Source organism: Hyperoodon ampullatus (assembly GCF_949752795.1).
Source record: "Hyperoodon ampullatus genome assembly, chromosome: 9".
NCBI lineage: Eukaryota > Metazoa > Chordata > Mammalia > Artiodactyla > Ziphiidae > Hyperoodon > Hyperoodon ampullatus.
In genome coordinates this window covers 53,026,306-53,045,238 of record NC_136922.1, presented here as the reverse complement: position 1 = coordinate 53,045,238, position 18,933 = coordinate 53,026,306, and the positions used below count along the sequence as shown (strand labels likewise).

The 18,933-nt window shown below is 39.2% G+C and overlaps 1 protein-coding gene across 1 annotated transcript; it reads right to left on the bottom strand.

Annotated features, from left to right (window-relative positions):
• Positions 1 to 567: 567 nt before the first annotated feature.
• CYP51A1 (cytochrome P450 family 51 subfamily A member 1) lies at positions 568 to 17,010 on the bottom strand. Its single transcript, XM_079711033.1, has 10 exons — positions 16,834 to 17,010; positions 14,857 to 14,955; positions 11,093 to 11,269; positions 9,743 to 9,869; positions 7,625 to 7,799; positions 6,584 to 6,703; positions 5,978 to 6,173; positions 4,516 to 4,611; positions 3,774 to 3,942; positions 568 to 1,548 (listed from the first exon to the last, which is right to left on the bottom strand). The coding sequence occupies exons 1-10, from the start codon at positions 17,005 to 17,007 to the stop codon at positions 1,370 to 1,372; spliced, it is 1,512 nt and encodes a 503-aa protein (XP_079567159.1). The 5' UTR covers positions 17,008 to 17,010; the 3' UTR covers positions 568 to 1,369.
• Positions 17,011 to 18,933: the final 1,923 nt, after the last annotated feature.

Below are 18,933 nucleotides of genomic sequence, written 5' to 3'. Positions count from 1 at the left end.
TGTTGACTAAATTCATAAATAAAGAAAATATTAAATAATTACAGTTTGAAATAAGTACAAATAAAGATGGAACTTTTTTCCCATCCAAGTTCCTAGATTCCTAAATTCCACTCATTGAACCACACACTTTACAATTTGTGAATGCAGACTATACTCTCAAAGATAATTTTAATGTGAAAAACTCAACAACACAGATTTTAGCTTCACAAATAGAGTTTAACATGAGCCCTCCAGCCTTTTAAACAGAACTGTAATATACATAAGGGAAAGTATGTTTACCTCATCTAGTAATATCAAAGTACGTGGTCAAATTACAGGTATCATATAGTTACGTCTCCAGTTATAATTTGAGTTGATTCTTGAACTCAGGCTTCACAGAATTTGACCAGTGATACACTCCCAAGACCCCGGCTTCGTATTACCCTTATCTTAAAGCCAGATTCCCTGATCTGATTTTTTATTTAAAAAGAAAAAATAAAAAGCTTGTTAACCTAAACTAACAGAACTAGTAACAAACATCCCTAATTAGATTCTGGAGAGGAAGCAGGAACCACCTTGAGCCAAAAAGAACAAAACATCCCTCAAGGACTTTATTTTGGACTTCCACACAGATGCAACTATGTGGAACCAGATACAAATTTATCAAACAGATAAATATGTAATATTTAGTAATTAGATCAAGTTACACAAGCAGTCTTTCATTAATTATTTTTTAGGAAAAACAATAATTAGTCATTGTCATAGATCTCAATTTCCTACAAACAGTGCTTCTGGTTATTTCAAATATATTTTCCTACAATATAGCTCCATCATTGCTAAATATCATCATCCCAAAACAATAGGATTCTCTTTGATCCAAGGCTTTAAAGGTGAGTTTATTCCCTACCCACCCATCCTTACACATACATACATTGCCCAACAAATGAATAATCTGAGGCTTCCAAGTATTTCACTGGGCTTTTATACTTGCAGATCTAGTACAAGAGTTGAACACTCTGAACTTACTTGCCAAGAGCTATGTATACTCCTAAAGTTAATACCTGGAAATTGTGTTACTTAGAATCTGCCAATTACCAAAGATCCCCCCCCAAACTAATGAGCCTGATTTCCTTAAAGGAAAGGAAACCAACTATATAAAAATTTATAGTTTTCCTTTATCCATCATAAGACTATTGGAAAATTTCTGAAATGCCATTGGATTTGATGGAACCATTCAGTTAAAATATAAAAACCGTAAGTTAAGCTGGCTGTCTTTTAAAATTACACACTCAAAAAAAAGTACACTGGAAGTTGTTTCGTAAACTTCATTCTCTTCAATGCTTTTGCAGTTTACAGTGATGTTTCACATTTTAGTTCCTTGCTGCCTTTTTCATTTTGATCTTCGTTTGTATCGGATAACTGGGTTTTCAGGGGTGTGAATCATTGTTGTATAATTTACAGTGGGAAAATATCCATCAATGAGATCAAATTCATATAAACGAAGCATAGTGGACCAAATTGTCTTGATTTGAACGTAAGCAAAATTCTCCCCAATACAACGATGACGCCCTGTAAGAGAAAACGTTTCCATAACAGTTGGCTGAAATTCTTTCTCATGTCTTTGAACCTGGAGTGATAAAATTTGTTTATCTACAGTTAAGGTGAATAGCAGATATACAGATATTATAGTAAAAAGATGACACATTCTTTTCACAAGAATGTAAATAATAAAAATCCCAAGAGATTTTTAATGTCTCTTATTAGGGGAAACAGCATATGGGTAATTATACAATCATTTTTCCAACTGTTTATTTGAAACCTAACATCTATCTATCTAGGTTAAAAATAAGTAAGGTTTGAAACATACAATGATAATCTAGTTTGGAAATATACTAGAATATTCTTAACTTCTGTCCCAAGACAGCCATAGTCAAAAGTTAATATGAACCTTCCAATCAAAACTTTAAATGCCATTACAAATGATAATGGAAGAAAAAAGAAATTTAATAAACCAAAAATAGCAGCACATCAAAATTTAAAAGGTCATATACGTGTAAAAACTGACAAGCTGATTATAAAATGCATACAGAAATCCAAAGGACTAGGATATCCAAAGCGATCCTTAACAAGACGAGCCAAAGTTGGAGGACTTAAACTGACTTCAAATCTGACTTCAATACTAAGGTATGGCAACTGTGATAATGTGGTTTGCAATAAGAAATACGTATTTAGTCTTCCATCTTGGCACGGAGCTCCTCAAACCTGTGGAATTTCTTAAGTGAAAAGAGCAATAAAGGTCAAAGAGGAAAAGAGCCTTTTGTTATTCGTAACAAGCCCCTTTCAACCACAGTTGAGTTTGCTAATGAGGTGACTGCCAGGGGAACCAACCACGTGATTAGAGGGTTGGAACTTTCAGCAATATCCCCCAGCTTCCAGGAGGGAGAGGGTCTGGAGGTTGAATTAATCACCAATGACCAGTGATTTAATCAATCGTGCCTATGTAATAATGAAGCCTCCACAAAATCCCTACAGAAGTACAGGGAAGGGACAGGACAGGGGACAGTGTTCAGAGAGCTTCGAGGATAGTAAACATGTGGAGGTGCTGGGAGGGTGGCATACCCACAGAGGGCTTGGCAGCTGTGTGCCCCTTCCTTATACTTTGCTCTATGCTTCTCTTCAATCACGCTATTCCTGAGTTGTATACTTTTATAGTAAACCAGTAGTCTAGTAAATAAAGTTTTCTAAGTTCTGTGAGCCATTCTAACACATTATGGAACCCCAAGGAGGGGATCTAGAGAACCTCGAATTTATAGCCAGTTGGTCAGAAAAACAGGTGACAACCTGGACTTGTAATTGGCATCTAAAGTAGTGAGGGACAGTCTTGTGGGACTAAGCTGTTAACCAATGGGGTCTGCACTAACCCCAGATAAAAGCCAGATAATTGCCAGTTTAGAAATGGGGCAGAATTTGGGCTGGAGAACTAATGCCCCTTCCAACTACTTGAACAATCTATGACTCTTTTATTGATATTTATATCATATACCGTTATTGAATTTCTTTACTAAATAGTTATTAAAATCTGAAGTTCCCAAAGGACTTTATACTTTCGTTTATGTATGGAAAAGGTGTGACCAATGACAAAAATGTCATGTCACTTAAATGATCTCTTTGGAAAAACAAATAATTCATAGAATATAGTTTAATCTGTACAAAGTACCAGTGAATGGAGAAATTATCGGAGGAACGAGAGTCTGCCTGTGTTATTTTAGGATCTTAATTGAAATGCAGAGGTTTGCGTACCTATGCACAACCTGCCCAAATTGAAAGACCATCTTATCATCAGGATATATAGGCAGAGAACCAAAAAGTTCACTAACAATCCAGAAAAGCTTCCGTGCCATTGCTGTTTTCTGTAATGCTGATTGTCTCATCATATTTAGCCTGAAATAATTGCCCAAATGGTGTGCTAACTCCAGTGGTTCTTTAAAACAGAATTCACAAAGAGCTTTAAATACTTATAAGGGAAAACAGGGTGGACTATAAAGATTAGAACTGATAAATTTAGATAGGTTAGAAGGTAATAGAACATTATAAGGATTCACAGAACTATTTCCTTTAGTACAAATGAAATATTTTTTCCAACCTGCAAAGATTACACTCCTACAGATGTTTGCAGGAATGTCCCTATGAGGAAAGGGAAAGATATTTGTAAATAAAATTCACATGGATTATTCTGACAGGCACAAATATGTTATCAGAACAAACATTTCAAGTGTCAAATGTAATCATCTTACCAGCTCCAAATGGCACATAAGCAAACTTCTCTCCTGATGCTGGATTGTCCTGTAAGTAGCGATCAGGATTAAAGTCCAGACGTTCTACCCATGAGTCTTTAAGTCTTTGATTGACAGTGGGAGAAACACACACCTGATGTCCTGGAGGAATGGTATACCCTGCCACAGTCTACAAATGAAAGCAACACATTTCACTAGATAATTTAAAAATATTCTAACAAATAATCAGACCATTGTGTAATAAAGCATTAATATACAGGAAATATACATATATTTTAAAACTGGCTACATGATAGGCCAGTTAAAAATTATTTTAACTCAAGATGATTTCCAAATAACACACATTGGGCAGGAAGTATATACACAAATTTTAAGAAGTGATAATGCCTTGGGGGTAGGGGTGGAATTTCAAGGAACCTTTCATAATTCAATTTACACACTTCCACACTGTTACAATTTTTTACAACAACATATATGTTATTTTAAAAACAAAGAAAAATATATACTTCCATTTTTAAAAACCCTAATTGTTAAATTAAAATGTAGGGAGAACAGATGAGCATGTATACTGTCTGCAATTATGTAAAAATATTTATACATTTAAAATATGTAAAACTGAAAATTATGTAGAAGTGATTATTCTACTTTTTTAATTTAAAAAATTCTCTTTGATATTATGATATGTCTTTTTGATAAATAACAACTGGGGGCACAGAGGAAAAGATCTAGCCAGGAGACTCACCTGAGGAGTTCTGGCCATTCTCATCATGGTCATTATAGGAGGTCGAAGTCTTAATGTTTCTTTTATGCAGCGATCAAGAAAATTTAGATCCTTGAGCTAAAAAGTGAAAAAATTTCCCGAGTTTTACAAATATTTAACATACTTCAACAGTATACAAACAAGTTCAGGGTAACTGGGAATATCTTATTTTATTACTGTCCATGGTCAGTAAAGAAAAAGAAGGCAAGATAACGGATCACTCTGAAGAATGGCATGGTAAGGACCTCCAAAAATTCACTCATCTAAAAAATGAAAACATTAGCAAAAATCATCAATGTCAGCTTTTTTGAAACCTATACACAAATGTTTAGAGCAGTGTTATTCACAGTAGCCAAAGGGTGGAAACAACCCAAATGTCGATCAACTGATGAAGAGATAAGTAAATGTGGTACAGCCATACGATGGAATATTACTTGGCAATAAAACAGATTGAAGTACTGATACATGCTACAACATGGATTAACCTTGAAAACATGCTAAGTGAAAGAAGCCAGTCACAAAAGACCACATATTGTATGATTCCATTCATATGAAATGTCCGGAATAGGCAAATCCATAGAGACAAAGAGTAGATTAGTGGTTGCCAGGGGCAGGGGAAATGAAGCATGACTGCTAATGGGTACCGGCTCTCTTTTGGAAGTGATGTAAATACTCTAAAATGAAATTGTGATGATGCTTTCACGATTCTGAATATATTTTAAAAACCAGTGAATTGTATACTTTAAGTGGGTAGATTTTATAGTATCTGAATTATGTATCAATTAAGCTATCACTTTAAAAGTTACTAAAATCAGGAATGAAAGAAGAGACATCACTATTGACCTAATAGAAATAAAAAGGATGCTAAGAGAATACTTTAACAATTGTATGCCAACAAATTAGGCAACCTAGATGAAATAGACAAATTCCTAGAAAGACAAAAATTGCCAAAACTGACTTAAAAAGAAACAGAACATATGAATAGACCTGTAACAAGTGAAGACATTGAATTGGTAATCAAAAAACTTCCCACAAAGAAAGCACAGATGTAGATGGCTTCACTGGTGAATTCTACCAGACATGTAAGAAAGAAAGAACACCAATCCTTCACAAAGTCTTCCAAAAAGTAAAAGAGGAGGGAATGCTTCCAAACTCATTCTCTGAGACCAGTAATACTCTGATACCGAAACCTGTCAAAGACATAACAATAAAACTACAGACCACTATCCTTTATGAATATAGATGCAAAAATCCTCAAAAGGATACTAGTAAACTGGATCCAGCATTAGGACATTTCAGGGAAGGCTATGGGGTTATTTTCTAAAAATAAAGAATCTAATCAATTTAATCTATAGTATATAGAAAATCCCAAATTGTCCCCTTTAAAAATTAGCCACACATACTCAGTGTCAGAGGCAGCAATGAAACTGAAAATCCAACAAACCTGGTCATAAGTTAAGGGAGGCAGATTCTCTCCACAGACTGTTTTCTGTTCTAAGTAACATTTTGCTTGAAGTGTTTTGTCTCTGGCCAAAAAGAAGCCCATCCAGGCGCTGGTAGTTGAGGATGTATGCTGCCCCGCCAAGAGCAGTCCAATAAGCATGCCTGCTACTTCATCATCTGTCAAAGGATGCCCATCCCTAAAGAATGGACCGCATACATAAATTTAACATTTGGCAGACACATTTCATGTCTCAACCTTTATATAAAGGGTCAAAATGAATGAATTTTTCTCTTGCATTTGCCCATCACAAGTCAGAATTTTTTTTTTTTCCTTTAGGGAAAAGAGACAGACCAATAGAAAATATGATACTGGTTACAAAAGACTTCATTGAGGTTTACTAGCAAACTTTTCACCATGCACAGTACTGGGATTCTAGTAAGGCACAGGATCCCGGTAATTCATGTCTCATCCATTAAAAAAGTTCAAAGGTCACAGCTACTAATTTTGCCAGCATTATTACTTTTTAAATGTACATATTATTTAACTGTTTTAATGTATAAAAAAATTTCCTGCTTCAGTTTAATATGTGACCTGAAGAGCTCTTACTTGTAAGTAGAATCTAGTAAAGTCTGGAGAATGTCATCAATTTTTTCTCCTGATTCTCTGCGTTTCTGGATTGCCTTATAGAAAATATTCTTGATCTCTCGATGAGCTCTGTCCCTGCGTCTGTAATTCAAACATGAAAATGACTTTAAAAAATAAGGTAATACTTTCAGGCATCAAACTGACAAAACTCAGAACCAAGAGAAAAAAAAGAAGCCATGAAAATCTTATATTGTTAGGTATTTCTAAGGTCCTTAAAGGCAGGAAATGTGTTTTAACATACATATCCCTGATTCTTTACACACCACCTGTGTTCTAACTAAAGGTCTAAAATAAGACTCAAATGATTATTCCGTTATAACCATTTTCCAGTTTAAGAGAAAGCAGAATACTCTTTTACATTAACATGAAATTCCAATTTTAACCAAATTAATTCTTGAAGCAGACAGAGTCACTCTGGTTCTTCTGCAGGATTTAGCATTAGAATAAATCCCCATTTTTCACCTGAACAGAAATGAATCAACAAAGGCACAGAGAGACTACTAATATGCAAGACACTAAGCTACTCGTCAAGCTCTATGAGCAATGTTTCTCTGTATCATAGATGATCCCTGCTCTTAAGGAGATAACAATAGAGCTGTCAAGGAGACAAAGAGAAAATTAAAGAAAGGTACTAATACTTCAAAACAAACTTCACAATGTACTACAAATTAGTCAAATACTTTCAAACAAGTGCTTAGAAAGGCTGTAACACTTTTAGGTAGAGTTGAAAAACCATCCTGAGTACACGGAATATGTGAGATAAGTAGGTTTTAAAATATCGGAACAGATAGACAACAAATTACCTTTCTAATTAACTGAAACTTACCTTAAATAAGCTCACTGTGTAAAGAAATATCGAATGCTTACAGAAGAATGGAGGCTCATAATCTCCCCCAATTTGTTGGTTTTATATTTAATTTTTATCTTTGTTAATACAAAGCAAACCAACACTACAGTAATTAAACAAAGTGAAATGACCAAGTATCGTTTCTTTATCCATACCTGAAACTAGGCAAAGGGAGCCAGCCTGGCAAGAGCCAGGCTGCGTGGCTAAAACCTCCATCCAAATCTGCATACAGTTGTGCCACCTTCTCATTGAGTTGACTTCTGATTTCCTTTCCATGTAAACAATGGCTAGCTGTTAAAATTATGAGCTCAGAAAGAGCTACAAACAAATCTAGAGGGAAAAAGATCATTCTCATTACTTTTGCCAAAAATTCTTTTGAAATGTTCTGTTTTCTTAGAGATATAAAAGTATCGTGAAGGAAATGAGAATAAAAACTTAACTTAGGAACCAACAAGATCCTATTCATACCATCAAAAAAAGCCTATAAATATGTGGCTACAACAAAGAGAGGCAAGAAACCAAATGATGGAAGGCACTCCACCTCTCTGGACAGCCAAAATAGATGCCACAAAGGTATCTAAAACCTCACTCATACTCATGAGCCCTTCATCTTGAAAAGATAAAATGAAGATAAAAATGAATTAAAAAAAAATGAATGTGGCTATCTGAGTTCCAGATCACAGTATAATAAAGGCAGTAAAAAGGTTATTTAGTGCATATGGGGACAATAATAAGGTGCTTTCCAAGGAATAGCAGTCCAAAGACTGAAGAATGGATTATTCCCCAGGTCAAAAGTGGGAAAAAACCTGAAAAGTGGGAAACTCAAAGGTCAGAAAAAAACTGAAGTCTTGACCACACATAAAAGAAGACTGTAACCACCAACTTGTATATCCAAACATTAGAGACAGATGCATCAGGCAAGCACATCTGGGTGACACTTTAAAAGTCATAAAAATTACCCAATCAATATCCTGTCCTTTAATTCCATGTTCACCAAACGAACTTCCAGTTATCATTTGGCTTTCCAATTAGATTGCCAAAAAAGAGAAGTTCAGCAAATATTCTGGGGTTCTTGGTGCCATAATTATATCTCACTTGTATTTATTCAGTTGGAGTTCTAGTTCATGCATCAATCAGCTTCTTGTAGAATAGGAAATATGTCCCATGAACTTTAGGTATATTAAATAAAACCAGGTTCTGGACCTTTTACAGAAGCTGAAGACCAGACCCAGAATGTGGTGACCTACACAGAGGTCTTATTGCCCTGTAGGCAGATGTTGCTTCCTGCTATGAGTATGACAATTGTCTCTGAAGGCAACAATTACTGCAGTCCAATATAAAAACTGGATTCACAGAATCCAAAGAATTTTAAGTTACATTCAATATACTCCCTATATAATGCGAGAAAGCATACAATACATTTTTTAAAGATTTCTATTGGGAACAGCTAAAATCACACTTTTGGTGGTACAGTAAGCTTATGTATTTAAATTTATTTTTCTTGGAATAAATCATTCCCATACAATAGGAGAAAAATAATGTAATACATACATAATTAAGTCATTTAGACTTCTACTTGCCCATTGGGAGTTCAAAATTTTTAATTTATTATATTAAAATGACCTTGAATGTAAGTTTTACACTCAGTTTATTTCAAAATTCAATTATGAATCATTTTTATATTATTCACATAAATGAGCTAAATAATACACACATTAATTAACCCATTTTAAGGTTTTGCTAAATGAGCAGCAATACAGTAAGTCCCCTACATACAAACAACTTCTGTTCCGAGGGTGTATTTGTTAGTCCAATTTGTCCGTAAGTCCAACAAAATTAGCCTAGGTACCCAACTAACACAATCCACTATATAGTACTGCACTGTAATAGGTTTATAATACTTTTCACACAAATAATACATCAAACACAAAAAATAAAGAAAACATTTTTAATCTTACAGTACAGTACCTTGAGAAGTACAGTAGTACAGTACAACAGCTGGCATACAGCGCACAATCACATCTTTGAAAGTTCGCAACTTGAAGGTTCGTATGTAGGGGACTTACTGTAATCACTTCCTCTCAGGTCTTTTAACTCCACGGTAATCATAACATGTTCATTTCATTAAATCTAAGGTGGTTTTACATATGGTGTAGTTTGCTTTTTACACACACACACACGCACACACACACATACACATACACTCTTAAGATTTCTAGTCACAGAAAAGTAGACATATTAGGACAAATGCAAAACCAAAACATTTTGCTTACTTTTTTCTCCACTTTCTCCCCAACTTTGAAAGTACTCCTTTGTTTCTTTTTCAATTATAGAAACATGCTGTCTAAAGTGGGCTATGTTAAGACCGCTTTTTAACATTTTCTTCTGCTCCAAGAAAACCTTCAAAATATTAAGGGTATATAAGAATTAAAACACAACTTTGTTTTATCATAAGATTCATTTGGGTTATTATAACTCTTTAACACTCAAAGAAAACAATCTTCTGAAAAATTGAAAATAAAAATAAGAATAATTTTCTTAACTACACACCAGATATGGGAAATTTAAAGCACCTATGCATATATCTGAAGTAACACGTAGAAGACACTTGCTATGCAGGCCCAAGACAAATGATAAATTAGGAATCCCACTTCCTGCCTTGCTTTCTATACATACACGCTTTCCCCACTCCTGACTCCACGGCTCACTAGTCCTATTCTGTTATAGTCTAGTCTTCCAACCCAACCCAGATGCCAACACAATCTCCCAAAAGTCCATTACCCTTTGCTAATTTTTATCCTCCTTCACATTCTCCCATCTATTCCCAAACAAATACCATTCCTCACTTATGCTATCTTCCAAAAGTTTAATTAGAATGTAATACAGTCGGAATAAATTCACACTAAGACTAAGAATGGTTTTAGCCCTTTGGGGCAGTTCTATTTTAAGAATCTGATAAGCTGTGTGGAAAATGAATAGCTATATCCAACCAGAAGGATTGCCCAAGGCTCTTGCTTTTGGTCTTGAGGAGAGCTATTCATTCGCCCACACCTCCTCAATCCCCAGAAGCAACAATGTCAATTCTTACCTGCTATACTAGGGTATTGGGTAATGCATGGTACGTTCACAGCCAGAGCCCACAACAAGTAATTGGGCTAATTATCTGATTTGCATTTTACATCAAATTGCAGCACTTTAATATTTGACTTTGGGGGAGGAAAGAAATCACACAAACTTCTAAAGCCAACAATCTCTAGCTCAAAAGAGCTCTTATGCTAAAATTTCAGGTGGGAGTAGGAAGGTAGGAGGCCCTCCTGATGAAGTAATGGGATTTTTCTTCTTACTCGCTCAGATCAAATCCCAATACACTAAGTTCTCGTTGACTCTATTTCTTTGTACAGGAAGCCCTTTAAAATTGCTTAGTCCATGCCAGCAACTATAAGACAAAATACCCATTCTTTGTCAGCTACCCATGGTTTTCCTTCTTTTAACTGTCTCATGATTCTTCAGATTTTTGAGTCAAAGAATAAATTGCTTCTATACCTTAGATATATAATTTACACTACTAGCTATAAATATTATAGTATAGATTTGTCTTTCTTCAAGATAACAGTGTCACCTACTGGATTAGGCACATCATAGGCAACTCCCTTCCCAAACACAGGTGTTGTCAGACGACTGTAGACATCTTCTGCATTCAAGTCTTCATTTTTACTATTAAAAAGCAGTGCAGCAGCATCACTCCCCAGAAGGTAGGTAAACGTCTTGCCCACCATGGTAAAACTAAATACAGGTCCATACTAAAGTGAGAAAAGTACCCATAGTGATGTTACCAAAAAATCTGCAGTGCTAAGACACTCATCTTAAATAACAAAATACTACATTGCTGAAAATTAAAACATTCATAAACCTTAATACAATTCTTCCCCCAGTCTTTGTCCAAATTATTTCATTCAGTTGCAAATAAAATATAAATAAAACTTTCCACTCTGCTTTTTTCACTATTTATGTTGAAAATATTTTATATCTTTTACACAGACATCATATGTTAACTGTTCTTTCACTATGGTTGATGTGTCCATTTTTTACTTATTATAGATAATTATATAATGAATATCTCTGAGAATATAGATTTTTTTCCCCTTTGGTTAAAGATAAATTTACAGGAGTAGCCAAAGGATATGACCTTTCCTACAGTACTTGCTATATGAAGACACCAGAAGTTTATTTAGTTTTCAGTGTTACCACTATCTCACCAACACTGAATGATTTCATTTTTTAATTTTTTGTTTATCAAGTTAAGTGTTAAATACTTTGCAGTTTTCTGATTACTATTGCAGACTGTAGGCACTGGGGATACAATCATGAACAAAAATACTGTCTGTGACTCATGAAACTTAGTCTATTGAAAAAGATACAACTTGATCAAATAATCACATTAACAAATGTAAAACTGCAAATGTGAGAAGTACTACACAACAGAAAGCAACTCTGCGATGAGAGAATGATCAAAGGGAGACTACAAAGAGAAAAAGACACCTGAGCTGAGACCTGAAGGATGGTAGCAGTTAGCCTGATGGCTGAGCATGCACAAAGGTCCTAAAGGTGAGAGAAAGAGAGGGAAAGGATGAGATGAGGGCAGAGTCTGGTAGGGCTGAGACCATACAGAGCCTCGTAAGCCATATTCAGGAAGTTTTATCCTTGCAAGCAATGAAATGTGATGGAAGATTTTTTAACTGCATGGGAAAGAGACTAATCTGTGCATATTTTAAAAGAAAGATCCCTCTGGCTCCTGTATGGAGAGGAGAGAGGGACAGGAGCTAAAGGAAAGCCAGAGGACCAGTGAGCCTGTTACAGGAACCTGATGATGAATACTTGGGACAAGGTAATGGAGGAGCAGTGGAGATCAGAAGCAGATGGATACAGAAGTATTTTGAAGAGAGAACCTGCAGACTTGGCAATGGATTGATGGATGGAGAAGTATCAAGAATGACCCCTAGGCCTCTGGCACATTGCAAAACTGGGAGAACAATGGTGAGAGAAGCAAATAGGACAACCAGGATTGGAGAGAGAAACATCAAGGGTCAGACTTTTAAAATGTTGGATTTCAGGTGCCTTTGGTCAACTAAGAAAGAATCATGTGGGAGGTGGATATCCTGGTCTGAAGATCAGGGAAGAGACCTGAACCAGAGACATTAATTTGGGTGTTATCTATATCTGGCTAATAACTGAAGCTGCAGGTAGAGACAAGATCATCTAGGAAAGAATAAAGGCCAAGGACCAAACCTCAGTGAACCCCAACAGTAAATGGCCAGGCGTGAGCCCACAAATGAGTTAGAGAAGAAGTAGTCACAGAAGTAGAAGAAAAAATGAGAGAAGCCACATTTAAGGAGGGAGTGGTCATCACTGACAAATAGAGCTGAGAAGTCAAGTTCATTGGATTAGGACATGGAGCTCATTAGTGAAGGGGCTAAAAGACAGACTAGAGTGGACTAAAAAGTAGGTAAGTAGGACGTGTGGAAATAGGGACTAAGTACAGACAACTCACTGCAGGGGGAGGGACATGAGAGGAGACTGAGTGGCCAAGAGAAGCGCTTCAGTTTCCCTCACCTATAAAATGGGAATAATAATAATAATGCCTACTTCACAGAACTGTTGTCAAGATTAAGTATATACATATATTTTTTATATATATACCATGATATATATATATATATATATATATATATATATATATCTCATGTCATCCTATATTATATATACATAAAAGAAAACAGTGCATTGGCCATTGTAAATATAATGTAAGTGGTTTCTATTATTTTTAGTAGTATTAACATCATCATTAAAAGCACAGACTCAGGGCTTCCCTGGTGGCGCAGTGGTTGAGAGTCTGCCTACCGATGCAGGGGACACGGGTTCGTGCCCCAGTCCGGGAGGATCCCACATGCCGCAGAGCGGCTGGGCCCGTGAGCCATGGCTGCTGAGCCTGCGCGTCCGGAGCCTGTGCTCCGCAACGGGAGAGGCCACAACAGTGAGAGGCCCGCGTAATGCAAAAAAAAAAAAAAAAAAAAAAAAGCACAGACTCAGATATCAGACCATGTATTAATCCTGGCTTGGTCACTAGCTAGCAGTGAGCCCAAGAACAAATTAAATAACCAGTTTCTCAGTTTTGTCATCTATAAAATGGATATACCTGAAAGTATTTTTGTGGAGCTTCAGTGAGATAATATATATAAAGCACTAAGTACTGCACAAAGTTAAGTGTTTTAGAATTATTAATGTAATAGGAAGAAAAGAGAATACTATTTTGTATACATATTGCTGTAAGTAGATTTGTATGTTTGAAATTGGGAACATGAGGGAGTTCCCACCGGATGGTTTTTAATCTCTCTTTACAAAGGAGACAAAGTCATCTGCTTTAATAGAGAGAGGTAGGAAGATTTAGAAGTTTCAAAAAGTGAACGTTTGAATAGTCATTGTGCTGAGTGGGAAAGTAAGCCAACCACAGAAAGATAATAGGACTGTTGAGCAGTGTTCAAAGTTCATTCAAGGTAGGCAATCACGGAATCAGAAGGACCTAATCTGGTACAAGGAAGGAAAAATGACTATTAGGCTCCCTCCAAGGTTGGATTTTTACCAGGTAAAGCACAACGAACAGCCAGGGGCAAGGAAATTTAAGGTACTGGCGAGAGTGTAACTGAAATGATAGATCATGGTCCCAAAGTGTAAAAAGAAGGAACATAAAGAAGGCTGATGGAGCAGGACAAAGTAAGTGGAACAGTGGACTGGACCATCTAATGAGGTCAAAGAATCGTTATAATGGAAGGAGCTGGAGAGGCTAACCAGGAGAAGTAGTTGTGCTCTGAGAATAGGGTGTCTAAATTAATACTGTGGAGGTAAAACAGGTAAGAGTGACAAGTCCAAAGCGGCACTGTGGAGCAAATGGCTGAACTGGTACGAGAAAGCTCATCGGGGAGGAGAGGGGCAAAGATTTGAGGGGCCACAGTGCTGTGTGGGTCACCCAAGTGGAAGTGAAGTCACAGAAGACATGTAGAGCGGGTTAGAAAATTCCACAGACGCATGGTTAAGAAAAAGAAGGGTCAATTAGTATCAATTTTAACTATGATCAGTGAATACAAAATTGAGGCCAGTGGTTTTTAAACCATCGTTGCCAGAACTAGATTTCCTCAGAGATCATCCCAGGACATGGAAGAACATAAAAGGGTCTCCAAGGCCCCTCCAGCTCTTAAACCAGAGCAGCTCCAATTTTATCGGTTTCCTATACTGGGAATAAGTGTAAGATTACACGTTTTTTTAATGTTCTGCCGTTTAAAAGAAAATTGGAAAAGCACTCACTTATTTTCCTCTAATGATTTGGAAGACTTACCTTCTCATATGCTTTTTCTAGGAATTCAACTGGACTTTTCCCAAATGCTATAGCATGTCCAAGGAATGGAACTGGAGAGAAAATATATGGTGGACTTTTCTACAAGAGAAAACAAAACAAAACAAAACCTTCCAGTTTACATTTCCTATTACAAAACATTCAGTTTAGTTTCATGACTAAAAAAAAAAAGAAACTTGTCCTTAATATTAAAAAGTTACCAAAAGAAGCAGCACCAAAAGTAACTTAACAACAAACAAACCGCAAATACCTTAGCAGAACAGCCATAATAAAAAGAGCAGAGGGCTTCCCTGGTGGCGCAGGGGTTGAGAGTCCACCTGCCAATGAAGGGGACACGGGTTCGTGCCCCGGTCCGGGAAGATCCCACATGCCCCAGAGCGGCTGGGCCCATGAGCCGTGGCCGCTGAGCCTGCGCGTCCGGAGCCTATGCTCCGCAACGGGAGAGGCCACAACAGTGAGAGGCCCGCGTACCGCAAAAAAAAAAGCAGAAACTCAAAGCCTAGTGTAAGATAAACGACTAGACAAACACCAAGGCATTGCAATTATAAATGCTGAACACTTTCTAGAATATGCCCAGTATTATTAGTGGCTCTAGGCAACTATCCTAATCATTAGTAGAAAAAACCAGAAAAGTCAAACTATGGTTTCTTCACCACTTATTTCTACTACCACTCACAATTTTAGTCCCAAAATCTTGACTAAAGAAGGTAGGGAAAAAGACAAAGTAACGTGAGGGAAAGAAGGGAAATGTTTAAGAAGCTACACTGATCAGTAAACAGAACACATTTCATGCTTCTCTCAACAAATGATCTAGATCTATTGATTCTACATCAGTTCTAGCAGGAGCATTTTAGCACACACTATAAAAGGTACTTCAGATGCCCCAAAATGAGACCTGCAGATTACAACATCAAGTCTCCTGGAAATCAAACTTGGAATGATAAAAAAAGGATAATACTCCTCATATCTTTCGTGGTCTCAAATAGTAAGGAGCTCTACAATCTCACTCTTTTGGACAATAGCAGCAACAATCTTAAAACGCTAAAGTTGCCTTTGTCTTTCCAAAGACAAATAACACTTCCTCAAAAATACCACATGTAGGAAAAAAAAACTGCCAGAAAAAAAACCACACTGCCTCATGCCTATTATGGTTCAAACAAAAATAATTTTTAAAACTACTTGGTCAATAGTCTGTATATTCCATTGTCAGTAAAAGGGTCGTTTTAAAAGCTACTTGGTTTGTCTGGCTAAGGATGCCTTCATCAAATGTATTAGGGAAGCATGAAGCTAGTGGTCAGTAAAGCCACTAAGTTAGAGGATCTGGTATTTTATTAGCATCATAGGAAGGTCCCTACAACACTCCAGTCACTCTCACTCTACCAAACTGAACATAGCTCCTTTCATACTAATGTAAATCGCCATTAGGGGTAATGACACAGCCCACAGGACACTGAACCACACAAGGGTAGCCACAAGGATGACGGCCAGCATGGCCGAAGCTGCCAAAAGCATCACCACCAGGGCCCCCACCAGGCCCGAAACACCCCCTGCGGCGGCCAGCACAGCCAACCGGACGCTCAGCGCCACAGCCAGGGCCGCAGCCAGCGGATCCGGCCGTGGCCATTAGGGCCACCAGTGCCTTGGCCAACACTGCCAGCACTACGACCACAATCGAGGCAAGCACGACCCCAGCCAGGACCAGACACGCGGCCACCACCAGAAACGCGACCGACATCGCGGCGCCCAGCAGCAAGCCCAGCAAGGTCAAGGCAGTCGCGACCGCCAGCGCCACCAGCATCAGTGCCGCTGCCACCCTCCCCCACCCCCACCCCATTCCCGACCCCCAGCGCGCCCGCCGCCACTGCCCAGCCCAGCACCACCGCGGTCCCAGACCCCGGCTAGCCCTTCGGTCGCCCTGGTCGCAGCGTCCCCCTCCAGAACCCCTGGGGGTGCACGTACCGCCCCAGCCGGCAGTGGGGCCAGGTGGCCGACGGCGAGGCGGAGCAGGTAGACCAGGCTGAGCGTGAAGGCGCAGGCAATGAGTAGCATGGATAGGAGGCTGCCGCCTGTTACTTGCTCCATAGCCTGCTCCAGCACCAACCTGCCCGCTTGCAGTAAGCCCAGCACCACCATCCCGGCCGCCACCCCCGCGTCAGTTCACCGGAGACGCTGGAGACCGAGGTCGTCCCGGCTCCTCCGAATCGACGGAGGGAGAAGAGCCGGCACACGCGACGGGAGGCGACCCCGGCCCGCAGGTCCCCCTACTAAATCCAGCCCCACCCCCTACTCCCGGCCCCTAGCGCACCACCCTGTGCGTCACAGAACGGGGCGGGGCCTGGATCTGGCCGCGCCCCTTAAAAAGGACCTCCACAACGCCGAGGTCTCCTTAAGCTGGGAGAGAGGACATGAAGAAGAAAGCGGTACCTAGGGCACGGGTGGTACAGAGACAGAAGAGTACGTGGGCTTAAGTGGAGATCACCCTCTAAGAATCGCGGGACACCGGAGCATGTGTGTCCTGGGTGCGGGGCGTCAGGACACAGCGCCGCGATGGGACGGGCGGAAGGATCTCAGAACGAGGGTAGCGGCGGAGTCGGCGGTAGCGCGGCGCGCTCTGTGATTGCACCGCGTGCGACTGAGGTGATCTCGGCTTATTCCGCGTCAGCTGGGCGGGTGGATGGGGCGCCGCCCCCTGCCTGGGCGCGCGAACGCACCGCGTCTGAACATGTTCGAGGGCCGCGTCCTGGCCATTCGGAGAGACAGTTTCAAATATTCGCGAAAAGGGAGATTGCGAAAGACGCCGTCTACCCACAGAAGGTTGGGACGCCGAGGTCAGTCCCATCTCACCCCAAGTAAAACCAGTCTGACAGGTATTGAAGTGCGGACATAAAGGTGACAAGTCTTGGTTGTTGGGTGTTCTGTCTTCTCCAGAAACAGGTTTTACAAGCTAAATTTGTACGTTATACGCCGTCGTGACCTACTGGAGGCAACATTTCCCAAGAACGCCCCTTATTCTGACCGTTTTGGACCAGAAAGATTTTGAAGCGGGAGTTCAGTCCTCCTGCTACAGTCAACCTGATCTCATCCACTCCCGTGGTTTCAAAGAAGCGTGTATATAAAATGACTGCCAAATTGAACCCTCCTGTTAGCTGACTGTCACGAGCCCCTGACCGGATTCATTTCTTTATTCAGTCGACCTTAAGAGCTGGGTACTGTGCTAGGCATTGAGGATACAGAAGGGAATGAGAACTGCAAGGCCCTCGGGGAAGGAGCAGTTAATAGCCAATTGCCTGTTCTGACACCTCTGCCTAGAGAGCTGATGCTCATCTCATAGTTAATGCAAAACTAAACTCATAAATCTCCGCCCACCTCGCTGCCAGCCTTCTCCTCCTGTAACGCCTCTGTAGGAAGGGCACCACTGTCCACCAAACTACCCTTCTCCGCTGTGCCTCACATCAAATCAGACACCGAGTCCTGTAATTCCACCACCTTAAAAGTTTCTCCATTCTTGCCACTGCCCTAGGTCAGGCCCTCATCATTGCTTGTCTGCATTACTGCAGTAGTATGCTACCTGGTCTCTGCTTCCGTGCTTGCCTTTGATCTATCCTCCACACGGCTGACATTTCTTCCATCACTAAAGCTGTGTTGCAGTCGTCTCCAGTCGGTTTCCTCTGTTACAAGATGAACTTGAGAATAGGGATTGTGTCTTTTAATCGTTTTTATATTCTGCATTTATTCTAATACATAGCAGTTCACAAAGTGTGGTTCATGGCCTTCTGGGGATCCCCAGGACTCCAGGGGGTGTTTGCAAAATCAAAGCCCTTTATAATAATACCATTATTTGCTTTTTTACTGCTGGAATTTGCAGTGATGGTGTCAAATCAATAGTAAATAAAACTTCTGGGACCTTAGCACAAATCAATGGCAAGTGGCACCAAACTCTAGTAGTCATTATTCTTCACTGCCATGCACTTGCAGTAGAAAAAAATTGCCTGCTTCACTTAAGAAGGTCCTTGATGAAATTGTAAGCATTAATTTTTTTAAAGGTCAGCCATTGAGTAC

What these genes read in the sequence shown, in the direction of transcription:
- CYP51A1 (XM_079711033.1), bottom strand. Translation starts at nt 17,007, where the DNA reads ATGGTGGTGCTGGGCTTACTGCAAGCGGGCAGGTTGGTGCTGGAGCAG. An exon ending in TTACTAGATTCTACTTACAA is followed by an intron (nt 6,174 to 6,583) that starts GTAAGAGCTCTT and finishes TCCATTCTTTAG; the next exon opens with GGATGGGCATCCTTTGACAG. An exon ending in CTCCCTTAACTTATGACCAG is followed by an intron (nt 4,612 to 5,977) that starts GTTTGTTGGATT and finishes TTCACTTTTTAG; the next exon opens with CTCAAGGATCTAAATTTTCT.